The 18325-nt window shown below is 48.0% G+C and overlaps 1 protein-coding gene across 2 annotated transcripts in view; it reads right to left on the bottom strand.

Annotated features, from left to right (window-relative positions):
• Positions 1 to 18325, bottom strand: part of DOCK1 (dedicator of cytokinesis 1) — a 502522-nt gene that overhangs the window by 22454 nt on the left and 461743 nt on the right. For both annotated transcript variants that reach the window (XM_046651107.1, XM_046651115.1), the window contains exons 41-47: positions 15596 to 15737; positions 15384 to 15462; positions 13769 to 13853; positions 10821 to 10907; positions 7822 to 7998; positions 6694 to 6777; positions 1420 to 1557 (exon numbers count right to left, since the gene is read on the bottom strand). In XM_046651107.1, the coding sequence (XP_046507063.1) occupies positions 1420 to 1557; positions 6694 to 6777; positions 7822 to 7998; positions 10821 to 10907; positions 13769 to 13853; positions 15384 to 15462; positions 15596 to 15737 (792 nt within the window). The remainder of the gene's footprint in view (positions 1 to 1419; positions 1558 to 6693; positions 6778 to 7821; positions 7999 to 10820; positions 10908 to 13768; positions 13854 to 15383; positions 15463 to 15595; positions 15738 to 18325) is intronic.

Raw genomic sequence — 18325 nt, 5'->3', positions numbered from 1 at the left:
GCATGTGGTAAGCACTAAATTAGTGTTTGCTAAATGAGATTAATGTGTGAAAAAAAGAAGTGCATTCCACAGAGCGAGCAGCAGACAACTTGAGAGAATGGTGGACAGATGGAGCTGGACCAAAAAAAGAAACCAAAATGGCACACCACATTGGACACCTGGTTCTTTAGGAAGCAGAGAAAAATGCTGTGTGTTGTGAGAGTGGAGTAACTGCCCACAGCACGCCTTCCTTCTGCAGGATCACGGAAGACTTGTGCGCACACATCCCCTCCATGGAGCAGGCATGGGATTCCAGTAGAGCAGAAGAGAGCTTGCATTGCTGCTCATCTCTGAACAACGGGGAAAGGGGGCCAAGAGGCATCTGCTGTCCCTGACATCTCCAGAGTTCAAGGGCTATCAAGGTTAGGACCTACGAAGGCTCGCAGAGGCCGTGAGTAAGGATGGAAATGCTGCTGTGACCCACACACCACAGTAGCGCTGGGATGTGTGGTGTCTGGCCTTGTCCCCAGAGCTGCTAAGACACTGTTCACAAAGATGGTCTCAAGTCTGCCATAAGGCTTAAACTGTGAGGTATTTTGCATCATTAAAAATTACAAGTCACTATTGGATAATGCTCCTGATCCTGGCCCCTGCTCAGAAACCTTACACGAACTCTTAGCAAAAGCCCAGTTCTGCCCTTCATCCCCAAGCAGAGCCTCCTGCCCCAGACTGACGTTCCAGGCTCTTGGAGGTTAGGCACCTTTCCAATTCCTCCCTACGATTTCTCTTCTGCCCAAGGCATGGCTATTTGTGCACTGGCCTCTGGCCTGTCATTCAAATTCCTGCCTCCTAGCCTTTGCTGAGTGAGTCCTTTCTCCAGGTGGTATCCTCCCCTGACCATCTCCAGCTCACCCTTCTTGGCCTAGAGCAATGAGTGCTCCCTCTAAGAGGTAAGTCTTTGCTAACAATTTCAGACCTCAGCAATCCATCACTCCTCCCATCAATGACTTCGACCTTCAACGGGACACAGGCTCCACTTTTGCTCTGGGACATTGTGAGGGTTGCTGCTCTGTGTAGCATTTAACCCTTTGTTTGTGTTGCATGACTGTAGGTGTGGTCTCTGGGAACCAGCCCGAGTTGCATGGGCCTCTGTGAGATTTCTCTGTTGCCCCACCACACTAAGGGTTCACAGTAGATGAGTGGGGTATTTGGTGATCAAACAAATTCATGAATGTTTATTCACCCTGACATTTCCAACTATTGAAAGGAGGTTGTGGTTTGCTGGCAGACGGACTGACAAAGGGGGCTGAGATCCCTTAAACCCCCGCTTCCTAAGCAGGCATCATGTAGATGTCTTAGCTCTTCTGCCCTGTGAGCCTGACCCAGTTGGACAGCGTGACGCACAGCACCCCCCGTTCTTCTGCAATGCTTCCCACTTACCATGGTTCGGACGCCATACTGCTTTTCTACTTTCTCCTTTAGCTGTTTGAAACAGGCTTCCATTCGCTCATGAAATGGCCTCAGTGCTTCTGTGACTTTGTCCCCATGAATCCTGATCCCTTCAGCCAAAAATGGAATCTGCAAACCAGAGAGGTCGACATGCCTTACTTCTTGGTTAATGATCCAGGGAGAGGAACACACACCAGGCAGTAAGCGGCACCGTGCAAAAGGCATCTGCTTTTGTTTCCAAATCGAACTGGCTGATTAAATTCATCAGCAGGCACATTACCCCCAAAGACCAAAACGTTTGAATTAAAATCACTTGTGTTTTAAACTGGACACGTCTAGTGAGGCGCTCAGCACATCATGGCCACTTGATTACTTTGCCCGACTGGCATTTGTGGATCAATCCAGAATAGACTTATCTGTGGTTTTTGCTTGTGTATGAGAAGAGCTGCATTTCGAATTAGTTTAGATGTAACTTGGTCTATTAGCAAAGGGTCATGTCACAGTGCAAAGATTTTTTAGCTAAGAATATCGCCTTTATAGGCAATTGAGACCATATTCCAAAATGTCTAAATCTAATTATACGTGATCTACAGTCCTGAAGGATAGTCTTATTTGGAAAGGAAAACCAAATTTATTCTTCTTTAAAACTAAAAATAATCACTCTTCTGCCAACACTGCTGTCACAAAATATCCATGCCAACACTTCACTTTCCGAGTGTGGAGATGTAGCTGACCTTTAAAAGTGTCACAGAGAGACATTCTCACTCCCCAGCCACAGAGACCCTCTGAGTGGCCGCTGTTGCGGGTGGGTGTCGGACAGGCTCCTTCCATTCCCCGGCTTCTGCTGCCCCCGAGGCTCAGACCGGGAGTCAGACACTCTTCAGTGCAATCAAGCGAAGAGGCTTCCTCTTAATAATTTATAATTAAATCAAAATACTGATTAAAAACAGATTTTCCTAATATGACAGAACACCAATCTAAACGAGCAGATTTATTAGTGAGAAGGATAATAAGTACACAATTGAATTTCATGTGAACAAATTCAAGAAATCTTATCAAGAGAGATCAACCCATAAAATGTATTTGGTTGCCATTTATAGCACACAGCTGTTGCCTCTCCTGGTGCTCCAGGAAAGGACGGAGGAAGTGAGCGCTCCCCGTGTTGACAGCCCACCCTGCCTGCTTCAGGGCTGCAGGGACCCAGCAAAGTTTGTTTTCCTGACAGTTGGGCCTATACCTAAGGCACAGGCCTTTCTCACCAATTATTGCCAAAAGGACAGTGGAGGTGAGATTTCAAAATAGATGGGATACTTTAATATTCCAAATGAATTTTTCTTGCAGATGGCAGCTTCCCAGGGGCTAGCTGCAGTTTGTTGAGGTTCAACAGTGGAAAACACTCACAGTAATCCTTTTGCTTCCTGAGTTCTGCCTTGGGGAACGGCAAAGACAGGCTGGGGATGACTTTGGGGGTTGGTAAATGTATTGTGTCTATCCGTGTGCAAAGGCAAGCATGGAGGTGCTATCTAGAGGTCAAAGCACAGCCACTCTAGATGCTGATAGCATTTTTGTTTAGAAAGGACCTTTCTCAAATGGGCAAAATGCAGTCTAGTTGTTTCTACATTTTTTTGTTGGTTTGATAAAACTTTTAATCGGGAAGATTCTTGACAGCAAAGAAGCTACTTGCTGGACTAAAGTTAAGACTATTTGGTTTAGGTCAATACTGCATGAGCTGCATTTTGGCAGGTGAAGTGTGTAGGGTAAGAGATTTATCCCCCAACAGGTCCACGACATGAGTCACATATGACTTTCTTCTAGGCTGGGGTCTGACCTCTGTTCTGTGTCTACTTGGGGAGGAACTGCATCCTGAATAAAGCGATGCTCTGTGTAGACACGTTCCCAATGAAGGAGGTGTTTAGCATACCAAGAGAAGCCGTGGACTGATGCCTGAAATGGTCTTTGGACACTCTTTCGTTCAGTAGGTTCCAACCAGGCTGAGCATCAAAATCTCTGGGGAAGATAGCTGAACCCCACCCCCAGGACCCAGATTTGCTCTAGGATAGATCCCAGGAATATGCATTTCTGAAGAGTTTCCCAGAGCCCAGAGAGGAGTCACACCTCCAGTTATTCAAAGTGAGCACGCAGCCTGCTCTTAAAAGATGCCCTTCTACGTGATGGTGCTCCTGTGTGTCCCCTACACAGAGTCACGGCCTGCCAGCAGCACAGAACATCTGGAAGCACTGCCCAGTGCTCCAGGAGCACCACCCCTGGCGACAGTGGCGCACCTGCCATCAGCTAGGGATGATGAGTGAGTTTGGTCCTTCATCTTTGCGCATTTCAAAAGAGAAATATGTACAGATCACAGCAGTTTAATACGTGTCTGTATGGATTCACCTGTGGACACTCGGCAGGGATGCTCAACAAGACAGCTGCGTTAGGGGAACGACTGAGCTGTGCCTTGGAGGAAGGGGCTAGTGCTCGCTCCTGACCTGGAGACAGCTGTAAACCTAGGAGCGGCCCACGAAGGCTGCACGACCCCAGCTCCCACCTGGAAGACAGGTCAGCACCATCATCTGTTGCAGTGAGGGCAGCAGCAGAGCGAGGAGCTGCCCGGGACTTAACAACCAGCCTTCCCAAATGATTGTAGGCACCGAAATGCGCTTACTGTACATCAGTGTTGGAAACTCTGCCAACGAGGCCTTGGGATTCCCAAGAGGAAAGCCTCACTCAGCCCTGATGAATTTCAGGAAAAAACCAAACCAAACTAACTAACAAAAACAGAAGAAAGCATTCTGATAATCCCAAACTTATTTCTAATGACCATATGACTCAATTACTGATACTAAAATATGGGTTCTCAAAACATTTGCAAATGAAAGCGAAATCACAGGTAATGTTTTGAATATGTATTTTTCATCACTCTTTGATTTAATGAAGTTGCTAGAAAACGGATTCTTCCTTTCAACTTTCCTGTGAGCTGCTTTAAAATTCATCGTTTAATATAGTTATTAGGGGTGATGACACAGTGCTGACATAAAGTTCTCCCTGGGGAACAAATTATTTTCCTCCGTAGGACTTGAAACTCTTAAAATCCAATTTGCTATAAAAGCTTACAGGAAAAAAAAATCAATAGGACTTTTGCAGACCAAACTAGTTTTTGTGTAGCAATGGTTTTATAGCCTTCAGAGGGGTTTTGAATTTTGTTCCCTTCGGTTTCTACAACATCAAAAATGGAATCATTCAGACTCTTAAACTCTTTCTCTCTCTTTTTCAGTAACAGAGGGAGATTGCCTACATGAGGCTTACGTTCCATGCAAAGAACCACCCTTGGCCAACGAGGTCCCTTGGGGTCAGCTCCCAGGGTTTCTTATCAGAGAATAATTCCAAGGCAAATAGATGTCAGATGCCTACAGATTTGTGACAAAGTCACACCCATTAGGATGGTTATCATAAAAAACAAAACCAGAAATTAACAAGTGTTGGTGAGGATGTGGAGAAATTGGAACCAGTGTGCACTGCTGCTGGTGACACTGTAAAATAGTGCAGCTGCTGTGGAAACCAGCATGGCAGTGCCTCAAAAAATTAAAAATAGAATTACCATATGATCCAGCAATTCCACTTCTGGGTATACTCTCAAAAGAAGTCAAAGCAGGGAATCCAACAGATATTCGTCCACCCATGTTCACAGCAGCATTATTTGTAATAGCCCAAAGGTGGAAGCAACTCTGGTGTTCCACGGACAGATGAGTGGATAGACAAAATGTGGTGTGTTCATGTGATGGATTATTATTCAGCCCTAAAAAGGAGGGAAATTCTGACATGCTACAACATGGATGGATGTTGAGGACATTATGCTAAGTGAAATAAGTCAGTCACAAAAGGACACATACTGTCTGATTCCACTTACATGAGGTACCTACAAAAGTCAAATTCATAGAGACAGAGAGTGGAATGGTGGTTTCCAGGGGAAGGAAGAATGGAGAGTTATTGGTTAATGGGGACAGAGTTTCAGTTTTGCAAGATGAAAAAGGTCTGCAGAGAGATGGTGGTGAGGGTTGCACAGCAATGTGAATGTACTTAATGCCACCGAACTGTTCACTTAAAAACAGTTAAGACAGTAATTTTTATGTTATGTAAATTTTACCACAATAAAAAAATATCTATTATATATAATAAGTACTTATAACTTGGCTTGAAACCAAACCTTAGCTCCACTCCACCCTAAGAGGTCTCACCAGTCAACTGATGATGGAGAAGCCACTAAGGGAAGGCTCTGGGATGGCCAGGATAAAAGTGTCCACAGAGGGACCTCCTCAGAGGAACAGCCTCAGGGCCATGTCAGGGCCCCAAATGGCAGCCTGGGACCCCTGGCTGAGCAAGGTGGCCTGGGGTATAACACTCAGTCGGGCACAGGGAGACCCCAGCCTCTGCCTCCCACAGCCTCTTTCCTCAGCCTGGAGGGTGGGGTTTAGGTCAGATGGCATCCTCCTGGCCTTGCACATGAGAAAACGCAGCCTAAAGAAGTGAGCTGCCCCGAGCAGCGAGCAAGCAGGCAGAGCTCCCGTGAGAACCGAGTCTGGACATCCCCCCCACCACCAGGCTCATGAAGGCGCCAAGAAGCACAGAGGCGTGAACAAATCACTTACAGCTACACACAAGACACCCTCCAGAGTCACCACCCTTTAACACCATGTCCCTCTGAGGAAAGACTCAGAAGGTCTCAGGAGCATGAGCAGAAAAGCAAAATAATATCCAGAATGACAACTGGGAAAACACCAATGAGGACACACACCACCCTCCCCAAACCCTGACCACAGGTGAGGAGGCTGGAAGGGAGGGCGCCCTGCAGTTTCCCATCGACACAGTGCTCACAGACTGCGGGGTGCGGGGGCCTGAGCGCCCTCCCGGGACAGGCTGGAGCTGAGCTCCCTGAGATGTCCCGGTTCTGACCTTGCATTTCATTCCTTTCTGTCAATACCAGACAAAGAGTTTCCAGCAGCTGGTAAAATGACCGAAGGAGGAAACAGAGCAGGCTTATTTGCAAGAGAGAACTTTCTGGGTGTTCAAATTCATGACTGCAGCCCAGGAGTTGAGTTCATCATGGCAGTGGTGGGTAAGTTTATCTGGGGACAAACGTGGCTACATGCCTTCTGGCCAATGTCAGGCCCATGTGCCACTGCGTGAGTGCAGAGGTAGTGCAGGAGGATCCAGGCCTAGGCTCCACTTTTCTCCCCCGCCCAGCCCTGCAAGGCTGCCTCAGACATTTACCTGCCATGCAATCAGGTCCTTGAGCTTCTCGATTTTCTCGTGGGCCTCTGGGTGCTCCTGCAGGTACCGCTCTGTGAAGAAGGCCTGGGGGAGACAGGGAGAGCCACTCAGGACACCCGCTCACCCAGCCATTCACATTTTTGCATAGCTACTGTGGGCCAGGCCCTGGGGGCAGAGCCGTGTGTAAAACAGACCCACACCCCTGCCACCACAGAGCTCACTCCCACCAGGCTGGACACTCCTCAGCACTCAGGACAGAATGCCTGGTAAGGTCAAACGCCGCAAACGGAGTGAACAGGCAGCCAGGAGGGGCACTCAGGGTGGCCCCCCTGGTCCTTGGAGTCTGGCAAAGCCGCAGCTGCTCGCATGCCCGTGCCCCGACCCTGCGCCCTCCCTGGGCCTGCTCCACACCTAACAGCAGCTCTAACCAAGCCTTACCGCTGTGTCCAGGTCAATTCCCCACCCCATGCAGCTGCCCTGGGGCACCGCCCCTCTGCCTCCATTAACTTGTCTAGAAGTCAGCAAACCTTTCCTGCGAAGGCCCAGATGGTAAATACTGTAGGTTTGTAGAGCATATGGGTCTCTGTCACAACTACTCAACTCTGCTGTTGGTGTATCAGGAAATAGCCACAGACAGTAATGAGCGGCCGCGGCCACGTTCCAAACCTGATCTTCAAAACCAGGCGGCGGGTGGGCTGCAGGGCAGACGCCCAGTCTAGACCACAACTTCTGTCCATTCCTATCGAGATATTTTCCCAGGGAGTCCTGCCTATCTACTCTAAAATATTCTAATTCTTTTGATTTTCCACAAAACTGTATCTTTTGGTCTTTAACAATCCCAGGTCTCTTGAAAGCCATCCAAGGGTCACTCTCCAGAGTTCCATTAGCCCAGCTGGGTGGGAAAGCCCAGGGCTAGCTCAGGATGCCCAGTGGGTCAGGCTTGGGGTCGGGCCGTGACCTTCTGCAGCCTGCAGAGGCTGCCTCTGGATGCTCCTGGCCCAGCCTTGGCTCAGTCACAGCTGAGATCACTCAATCAGATTAGAGTAGCTTCTGGGCTTGGAGACAGCATTTGGAGTTTTCAATCTGTCCCAGGACAAGGCTGTAAAGAGAAGCTGTCCTGTCACATGCCTTTTCATAATTTGCAAAGCCTCCCATGACAGCAGGGTCCACGATGCCATTCAGAAGCATGGAGAGGGGGTTGATGGGGAGGCTGGGGTCATCCAGGTGCTGCTGTACCATGCTGTTCATCTTGTCGTTTGTCAGCTGCATAGTCTCGATGGCGTTCTCCAGGGGGCTGATCTCCACCTGCAAGGAAGGAGGACGACAGCCCTACATCAGGCCAGTTGCTGGTGGACCCCTTGCTGGGGTCCTCTGCTGAGGCCTCTGGCTCACAGGACCTCGCCAGAGGACAAACATTTCAGAGTGGGGCAGGCTTCCTACTCCCCATGTACCTTTCTTCCCAGTGGAATTTTCGGGCAAGAACCGTTATTGCCCAACCAAGAGCTGCCTGGGCATTTCAGTAGCACTGCGTGTTTCCATAGATGTGGCCTTCACATGCAAATTCCAAAGGAACAGTGGAAGGCTGCCCTCTCTGGGGGCTGTGTGTGTGCCTGCAAGTGTGTGCGTGTATGCATGGTCATCCCAAGAAAACACACAGCCCTGGGTGGTGCTTGAACACAACCTATCGGCTTCACAAACGAAGCCTTTTAACCATGGTCTCGTTCCCAACTTGTTTGAAAGAGGGTGAAGATTTCAGGGAATTTTGAGTGATCTGTCACTGTCTCTGAGGCAGGAGGCAAGCCCCCTACACTGTCTGTCAGGGATGGAGAGAAAGGGGCCCTGCACATGAAAGCACACACCCTCCTGTGAAGGAAGGGCTCTCACTCCCCAGGGCAGGGGAGACAGCAGGTCACCACTCTCCAGTGACCTCACAGCCTCATCTAAAAATCTGCCACTGGTCAGCAGGACCTTCAGCACAGAAGGCAGGGGCACCAACCATACGTCCTCCTCGCCTTCCCCTTCATGCCGCCCTTGCACCTGTGCCCATCCTGCAAAAGCCCTCCTTTCCCTGGGGGCCCTGCAGCTCCCACGAGGCCCAGCCCAGCGCCCCTCTCTGACTCAGCCCTAAGGTGCAGTGAGAACGTGGGCGGGTTTAAAACAGGCCTCGCTCTAACAGACCCAGGACTGGGCCACGAGGCCACATCCAGGGATGACCTCAACAACACACAATAATTTTGGTTCTCCCAAAGGAGGTGGAATGGGCGCCCTCCCCCTCAAACCCCGTGCCCAGGAACCCTGGGATGTTTTCAGCAAATGGCAAAGCAGAACCTCTGCTTTCTTCTTACTGCAGCCCCTGGGGGATTGTCTGAGAGGTGGAGGGGAAAGGGGGGAGGAGCAGAGAGGGTCAGCGAATGGACAACTCTGCTCATCACTAAATCCCAGAGTGACACTCTTAGTCGCTGCGGAGGAAGCATCTCACAGAGCTGCCTGCTCGTCGCTGTGCCTGTCTGTGAACTGATGGAGAGCCCGTACATACGAAAAGGCGGCCAACCACGTGCGGGCTGCTGAGGGTGCCCCCTGGTCACACAGGCACCCTGAACATACATTCTAGGACCGCTGTTCTCCTCTACCTGGTGGAATGTACCATCGCAGGCATACAACTTTGCCAAGTGGACACTCTAGCGCAGTATTCCATTTTGGCTGACTGTTAACTCCCTGTCACTGATCCTATTTGCCTCAAGAAAGAATAGTTTTCTATTTTTATCAAACCAACAGGGTTTGCCACCCCCCCACCCCCAGAGATATCCCATGGTGGCTGTCCCCACGAGGTGAGGGGGCAGGGCGTGTGGATGGCAGGATTTCAGGCACACCATTCTGGGATTATTTGGCTTCCAACCCTCTTAGTCTGTTAAACACAGCAAACGCAGCCTGTGGTGGAAGCACATAGCAGAAAGTCAGGGCTCAGCCCTCTCCACGTCCAAGCTGTTAAGCTCCTTCCTTGTGCGCACCCTGGCTGGCTCACAGAGTGCCTGATTACAAAGGGCTTATGGGAAGAGGCTCATTAGGAGGATTAGTGCCTGTTTACGCCAAGGGCCTCTCACACCTACATCACCAGCTCAAAGTGGTGCCAGCACAGGCTTGATCTCCGCCACCTGCCACATATCTCCTGAGCCTTCCATATGTTGGGGCCTGTCTGGGTGCCATGGGGCCACAGAGTGGGAGCTCCCAGAGCAGGAAGTGAAATGTGCCCAAGGGGGGGGCAGGCACAGAGCCCTGGAGCTTCAGAGCAGGAGGAGGGGACGCAGCCCCTGGGATGGGGATAAGGCAGAGCAGGGCGCACTCAGGGAGTGGCCCAAATCAGGAGTTCCCAAGGGGACTCTCTGTAAACTAAATGGAGGCACCACCCCTCTGGATAGGATCCTGCCCGGTGGAAATAAAAGGCATTGAGACACGTGGACAAAATGCACATATTTCAATCAGATCTCTTTATACCCACAATGGCCACACCCGGAGGCTTCTATGTATTCAGTCACAATCTCTGCCCAGCCCTGGTTCACGTCAATGAAAACTGTCACCACAGAGGCAAAGCAAAGTTTAGCTAATCAGATGCGAGTCATTATTTCTTTAAAAAGTGCCAGTAAGGGGTATATTCTCAGGCTATTTTTATTCGAAATGAGCGAGTACTATTAATCAAGTTGTTTGTCATGTAAATGGCAATAAAACCATCAGGAAGAAAGATCTTAAAAAGTGTACGTAAATTGGAACTTGTCTCAAACTTTTCATTTAGTTAACAGAAAGAACTGTCAAAACAGCACAGCAGTGACTGGATTTAAATATTTTGTAAGAAGAAATGCAATCTTAGTTCTGGTTTTCTTATAAGCTAGAGTTGGTTGTGATTACACAGCATTTCCACTACAATATTTATAGACAAGGAGAGTTGATGCTCTCAGGAACATAGAGGGTGATTATGGGTTAAGTCTGTCTGATCTGGGGTCTACCGTGTGCCTGCTGGCCACATGACCACATTGGCCACAGTACCTGTGTGCCATGAAGAGGTGAGGAGGGCGTGGCAGACGGTATAAGAGAGGGTAATGGGCAATTCCTTCTGGGGGAGGGGGGGTCCTTACCATGAAAACAGATTTGACCTCAAACCACCTTAAAATTCCAGGTAACTTATATGCAGTTGTGTATATGGTTCTCTCAATCCACATGTTCTGCAAAAAGAACACACACGACACTTGTTAGGAGAAGGATATTGGCAGGTTGATGACAGGTTCTGCCCCACAGATTTACAACTCTCTCCGAGACAAGTCCTCGAGCAGCACAGGGTTCTTCCTGGGAGAACTCACGCAGGGTCCTTCTGTGCTCTGTGTTGAGGCAACATCTCACAAGCCACTAACTGCTCAAGAGTTAGACAGTGACACGGGACACATCAGCGTCCCCTGCTTTCCTGGCCAAAGGTGCCCACCTCCTTCATATTCGTCAAAGAAAATATAATAGGAGAGACAGGGAGAATTATATACATCAAAACAAGGAGCTTCCCTCTGAACAAACAGATTTTTGGAAAGGCTCTAATGAATTCTATGTTAGCCTTATTTAGTGTTCAGGAGAATTTCAAAAGTGCAAATGCTTTAAGGAAAACTGGGTTCCATAAAAGTGACCTCTCACATTCTAATAAAATCAGTCAGTATTTTAAGCTTTAAGGTTGCTTTTTTTTTTTTTTGCATAACTAATGCATGTTTACATTAGAAAATAAAGATATGGAAATAAAAGGGAGAAAAATCACCCACTACCCAAAGATGACAAGCTAAACATTTTAGGATCTATCGTTCAAGACTTCTTACTAAGTATTAAAAAGTGTGGTATATATATTTTTAAAGAAAAATGCCATTTTATAATCACATTCTTTGTGGAATAGGACATTAACATTCGAGCCGATAAACATCCTTCTACACCTCTTTAAAGGGGGCACAGACTCCATCGTAGGGGTAAACGGTAAATCTTTGATTCCACCGCCTATTTTGGAAGGTCTAGCCTGCGGCAAACTTCTGCCGTGGTAAACCTCCCTGTGATGGGTAATCACCCAGCAGTTGGAGTCTGTCAATAGTGATCTAGATATAAACAGATGGCATAATAGCATGTCAACAATTCCAGAAAACTGGACTGGGTCTTAGAAAGCATCTATCCCAAACCTCTTAGATTCCAGAGAGGGAGAAGGGAAGGAGCTGGTTGAGGCCCCCAGGACACAGGCAGAGGCTTCCTGTCTCCCAGGCCAATGCTCCTTTTGCCCCATGGGGCTACCCTCCCTGGGGGCACCCGCCCTAGAAAACAGCAGTTTGCATTTTCACAGTCGCCCCCAGACCACAGCGCAGTGCTTTCCCCCAGTCAACACACCCTAGGAGGGGCCCTGGCTTCCACCCTGGGCTTCATGGCCAGCCCTGGCTAACACGGGCCCTGTCTCTCTGCCTCCTTCCTCCTCGCTGGCTCTTGGGTCCAGAGCCTTGCCGGGTTTGGAGGTGCGGCTCCTGCTTGGCCTGGCAGCTTCCCCAGCGCCCCGCCCTTGGAGCCTGGTGCCCTGCAGCAGGGCCCGCAAACACTCTCATGCTTATCTGGAAGCCTGAGGCTTTGTCAGGCGTGTGAAGGACTAAATCCCTGGCTTCTGAAAGCCTCATCCGTGTGTGTGCGCGTGTGCAAGGCCCTAACGGGGCCATTAGGGGATTTCAGGGCCATTTAGAAGAAGGACAGCCTCGAAGCTCAGCGCAGCTTCAAACGTCAGGAGGCTGGGTTATTCTTAGCTCTGCCCCGATTGGCTGTGCACCCATCGGCAATTTGCCTGACCTCCTTGTGTCTCTTTCTTTACAGTATAAGAATATACATAGCTGCCAGATGCGAGGGGTGGGAGGGAGATTCAAGAACTGCCTGTAAATCCGGCAGTCGAGAGACACTATGCAAAGGAGAGCGTTACTGCCGCCATGACCGTAACAGACGGAGACCACTAGAAAGCCACCGCCCTGAGCGCTGGGGTCTGGGTTGGGCTGTGCCCAGCTGTCTCCTCTCTCACTATTATAGATGATGCCACAGTGACCAGTTACCAAACAGGCCCAGGATGCCCGCATTAACCAAAAAACAGGGTCTTGGAATAACCAGTGTTGGAACTGGGGACAACTTTAGAATTCTCTGACCCCACACTCTTGGTTGACACACAAGGGAACTGGGCTCAGGGCAGGAAGAGCGTTTCGTGACTGGAGACTCAGACACTGAGTCTCCTGCTGGGGCAGGGTTTTCAAGGCAGGAGGAAGGAGGAACGTTAACATTTTAAAAAACTGTGTTTAATTTCATGCCTTTGCAAATTGGAATCCGTTAAACTAGTTGTACGTATATTTTTTAAAAGGCTGTCAGAATCTGTGTTCATATTTCCAGGACTCTAATGCAGTGGTTTTCAACAGGAGACAGACACTTGGCAACGTGTGGTAACACTGGTTGTCACAAGTGGGGATGTGCCGCTGGCATCTAGTGGGCAGAGGTCAGGGATGCTGCCGGACAAGCTGAGATGCACAGGATGGCCCCCACCATAAAGAACCCCCCAGCCCACGACTCAGGAGTGCTCATGTGGAAACCTGCTGCAGTGTGACGTGCCTCAGTGACATTCAGGCGCTGGGTACTGGACAAGGAGTGAGCCTCTGGGTCGAGCCCCAGCCCCTCCCCTTGCTGCGTGTCACCTGCAGGAAGCCACGTAAGACACTCGGCACCTCCATATGCCTATTTCTAGTACAGCCATCAGCACCTTTCCAAAACCTGGGGCCCAGAAGAAGACCAACTCAAACACACCCAGGAGGGAAGCAAGTGTGCTACGAGGCGGAAGCACTTTCACAGCACCGGCCACCTTATTAGAATATGACAGGGACCTCAGCAATGCCGTTTGTGCAATGCCTATCGTTTCACTAAGTTTGGAGGGATTTCCGCCCATGATGCACAAAGACACTGAATACTGCACTGGGGTAGCCTTTGCGGCCACCCTTTCCTACAGGCAGTTTTGTGGGTGGTGGAATGAGTTTTTGGGGTGGTGGTTGTTTACCGCAAATTCATTGTCTGGGTTTTTCTCTCCCTTGCGGATCGGCCGAGAATATTCAAATCGCTGCACCTCGTTCACTCTGTAAAAACTGTGTAGAGAGAGACGAATCGTTAGACACTCCACCCAGAAAGCAGCCGATTTGCTTTTGGATGCAGGGTCTGGCCTCCCCGTAGGTCAGCGCATCCCTTAAAATATACCCAGCCTTGACCTGCAGTGAGAGCTGTGGCATCTCTGCCCGCCAGCCTCGGAGGAGAGATGTTGGCAGGTGGAAAAATTACCCTGAGTTTTCTGTCTTCCTGGTCCCTGCAAACCCTCAAGGGGGAAGAGATGCTGAGCAAGAGCGAGACGGCCAGAAACAGAGGTGAGGCGAAGGAGACAGGACAGAGGCCCTCCTTCTCCATGGACATGCTTATGAGGTTAAACATGTAATTCATAACTTATTAGCTTAATTTAGTAATTCAACAATTAATTATTAAAATAATTTATTATTAAAAATTTTAAAAATTATATCTTCATTATTTTTTAAAAGGTCTCACATACTTTAGTTTCAGATCTACAAAAGGCTGATTTTAGAACCACCAAGAGGAGCACGCGTGGAACAAGAGTGTGCCTTGCTCTTGTGTGGAAGGCGTGGGTTTCACACGTACACCAGAGGCAGGCTGGGGGGACTCATTCATGCCCTGCACGGGAATGCAGGCGGGGTCCCCACGTCAAAGGGGAATATCTGAGGAATGCTACAGTTCCCTATTTGCTTAATGCCTCTTCCTGAGAAAAATGTTGCAAAACTTAAAATATACGCCTTAGGAAAGCCACCACCTGTCAATGGCCAGAGTGTTGGTTTATTCCCCATTATCGCTGACGAAAGGTTAAAGAAACATAGTGAATTTGGTGGAAAAGCACGACCCACCAAACTTCAGGATGTGAAATAAGCAGATCCTGAGCATTATCAGGCCCTCAGAGAAGTTGATCTTTTCATCAGAACATGATCAAATAGAAAAGAAAATTCTTAACATCAAAGAAACATCCAAAGCGGGTGTTTCCACACCATTTCTAAGTCAGGTGCAATTCAATGGAGAGGCAGGAAATCTCACTCAGATTTGGACAGTTGACTCGGGAGTGTTAAAATCCACCTCATCATCCCATGTTATGCAATCTCCGCATTGTAGGGTAAAGGGGTTACACCCCTAGAGCCAATGTCCCAACCCCCTTTCCTTCCTTATCAAATGCAAACCCTCAGGCTACACCCCGGCATGCGACTCAGATCTGCTGAGTGTGGGCTGGGCTTGTGCGCTGCTGAAAAGCTCTACAGGGATTCTGCCACCTGCTGGGTCATAAGGAGACCAGAATGCCCCCTCCCCCTCCTTGAGTTTCCCTTGCCTCTCAAACTACTGGAAAGGAATTGCCCTTGCCACTTGCCAGCCCACACATATTAACTTCTTCGGTCACTTCTTTGATGCTGAAAATAATTTGCTTCCCCGCTCTTCTAAGTAAACAGAAAGAGCATATGGAAAGCTAATCAAAGGCTAAAATCCATCCTTTAAAAGGTGAAATTATTAATGACAAATCCCTATACAGCCTCTCACCACCCTCATGTTGGTAAGAAAAATGGATCGATTACCTTACAATCTGCTCAGACACAGGCCTGTGAAATTTAGGAGGCAAATCGAGTTTGGGCTTTACTGTGAAGCACTGAATATCTGCAGGGGAAGGGATAAGGATCATAAAGACAGCGTGGACATTAACCATGACCAGGCCCACAGGCACACCCACCCATCCAAGTGAACGGCCTTGCAAGCGTTTTATACTCCATACGGTTGTCTTAAAGGATACACTGGCCAGGAGAGTTTTTAATATCGTCGCCTGGTGGAGATGTCGTCTTCATTTTCTCGGCGTTTGGAAACTGAGTTAATAGCCGAGCTTCAAAATCTTCGCGGCGTTCATACTCTTTCCCTCGGTAAATGAAAACTTTCCCCTGGAATAAGACATTCATTAAATAGCACCACAGGGAAAGGGCCAAGAAGAGTTCACACACAAATGCATTGGTCGTCAAAATATGCTTGACGGTTTAAAAAAAAATGTCACTGAACTGAAGAAGAACTTGTAATTGCACTGGTGGTCTTAATCGGGAACACGGGAACGTAAGCCACGAAAGTTAATGCTGTTTAAGAAGCTCGGAACACAACATTACTGAAGTCTCATAATATATTTTAGTCTGAACAGTAACAACCAACTGAAAAAAAACTATGAAAAACCAAGTGAGCAATGGGAGTCCATACTCTAGTGGGCATGAAATGTTCGGCAGCATAAAGACCCCAGGGCAAGTGGATAATAGTTTTCATTTTTTTTTTTTTTCCAGGTAGGCCTTAATTAAATAGTTTTTATCCTGCCAAAAGGAATTTAAGAGAACATGAGATGAAAGTGGGGCCTCAGAACCTGAGCATGTCCACCCCAAGCTGACTCCTGTAGGACACAGTGTAGGAAACAGCCAAGAGACCCTCAGAAGCAGAGGGAAAGAGGTCCAGAGCAAAGCAGAGAGGGGCGAGATTCTCGGCCTCCCCTGGTGGTGAGAGACAAGGCGGACGGCAGGACTTCCTTGACTGCACACTCGGAGTTGTTGTGTGGACAATCCTCCACCAACAAATGACAAGGTAAAACACACAGAGCTCTCCTTCTCAGGGCTGGGGTTTTTCCATCTCAAATGACACTTCTGTCACCTGCATAAATTCTGACTTGGAGAGTCCATCTGGGGGTTGTATAGATGGCCGGGCTAGGTGACCTTGGGGTGGGTGTTAACTAGGTAAGCATGCCTCCTTACACAGGCTGTCTTGGTGAAACCATTTCTGTCTGAGTGTGACGTCATCACTCTGTAAATATATATGAAAGGAAAGTTCTGATTCCAAGATGTAACAGGTCTCTGCACCTTCACAGATTCAGGAAGTGTGTTCTGAGACTCAACTGGGTCACAAAAAGATGGCAATGGGTAGTATGATGCTACTGCTGGTTCCTGAAGCCTGCCCTCACCTATCCTGCCCCACCTTAGGGCCATCTGAATGCAAATGAAAACTGCAGCAAGGAAAAGACAGTGAGCAGAAGCCATGGGACCTGAGAAATAGGAGGCTGGGAGCTGACACTTTTCCTTGTGAGACTCAGGTGCGTGGGCATATCTATTGTTTCAACCAGGGGACACTGGGCAAGAGGCTCTGGACTGGCTGGTCATGAGTCAGCTGCAGCTCTGTTATCTGTCATGACCCTGGACAGACGCCAGAGAGAAAGAGAGAGACAGACAGAAGAGCATTCCACTGCATATTTTTTTCCCCAGTAATTTTATTGAGATCATAAAGGTTTATAACATTGTGCAATTTCAGGTGTACATTGTTTATCAATTTCTGAACAGACTTCACCGTGCTCACCCCTAGTTGTCTAATTTTTGTCCGTCACCATATATATGGGCCCCTTTATCCCTTTTGCCCACCCCCCGACCTCCTTCCCCTCTGGTCCTACTAATCTGTTCTCTTTGTCCACGTATTTGTTATCTTCCACATATCCACTGCATATTTTTATATTTATCTCCTAGAGACTCAGTTCAAAGTCAAATTAAAATTTGTCTAATGAATTTTTAAAAGATAAAGAGAAATCCTATGGTATTCAATTTACCTCCTTCCCTAGTCCCAACTTAGTCTGAGTTCCTGTAAATCACTAAAGAAGGAACAGTTTAAGAATTGAATTTTTTTCACTTTGTGCTTAGGTATGTCTTAAAGTACCCATTATGGGAGAAAAATGTTCTCTTTCTCTAAAAAATAATGTCAAGCAGAAACTAAAGTAATATGTAGTCTTAATTAGAAATATAAATACACCGTGTGGGCATCTTTTAAGGCTATATTAAGACAAACATTTCAGAAATTCAGGAAGATTTAATGTATAACAGGCTACTGTGTAACTAGCAGGCATTTATCATGCTTTACACCAGAAGAAAGACATAATAATAAAAATGTATATAAAGGCTTTAATAGAAAAACACTAGTGAGTTATAGATGAAAACACTAATAACATTTTCTAGAAATGTCAATTACTTTGCATTCTGAAGTGGTCCCTTCAAACACAAAAACAAGGGGGAAATGCACATATAGTCAACGATATTTATTTCGTGTAAGAGTCATAAATATTAATATGAATAAAAAAAGAAGAGCTCAATTCTTAAAGAAAAACAAAGCAAAAGGGACAGCTAGTCGGTTCTCAGAGGCTGCTCTCCCAGCACTGCATTAAGTAGCCAAACATCCTGCCCACTTTTCTGTAACTGCTAATGTCATTGTCAGCTTGACCCCTGACAGGTGATCTGTGAAGCGTAGTAAATATATTGCTACAGCCCCACAGAATTATTCAGGTGTGGCGGGAAAGTCAGTTCAATATTAATCAAGTTCGTTAAACTCTCTATCTGTACTTTGCATTTTGTCCTTTTGACGGGGGAGACAGCCCAGTGCAATCCCCTGGAACACACTAGAGCTGCACAATGAAGGCAAGGCTGTCAGGGAGAGACCGGCCAGCAGTGACAGGGCCCGGGCC

Source organism: Equus quagga, chromosome 2 (assembly GCF_021613505.1).
Source record: "Equus quagga isolate Etosha38 chromosome 2, UCLA_HA_Equagga_1.0, whole genome shotgun sequence".
Classification (NCBI taxonomy): domain Eukaryota; kingdom Metazoa; phylum Chordata; class Mammalia; order Perissodactyla; family Equidae; genus Equus; species Equus quagga.
Note: the sequence above shows the minus strand (reverse complement) of the source record. Positions and strands in the feature narration are given on the sequence as shown.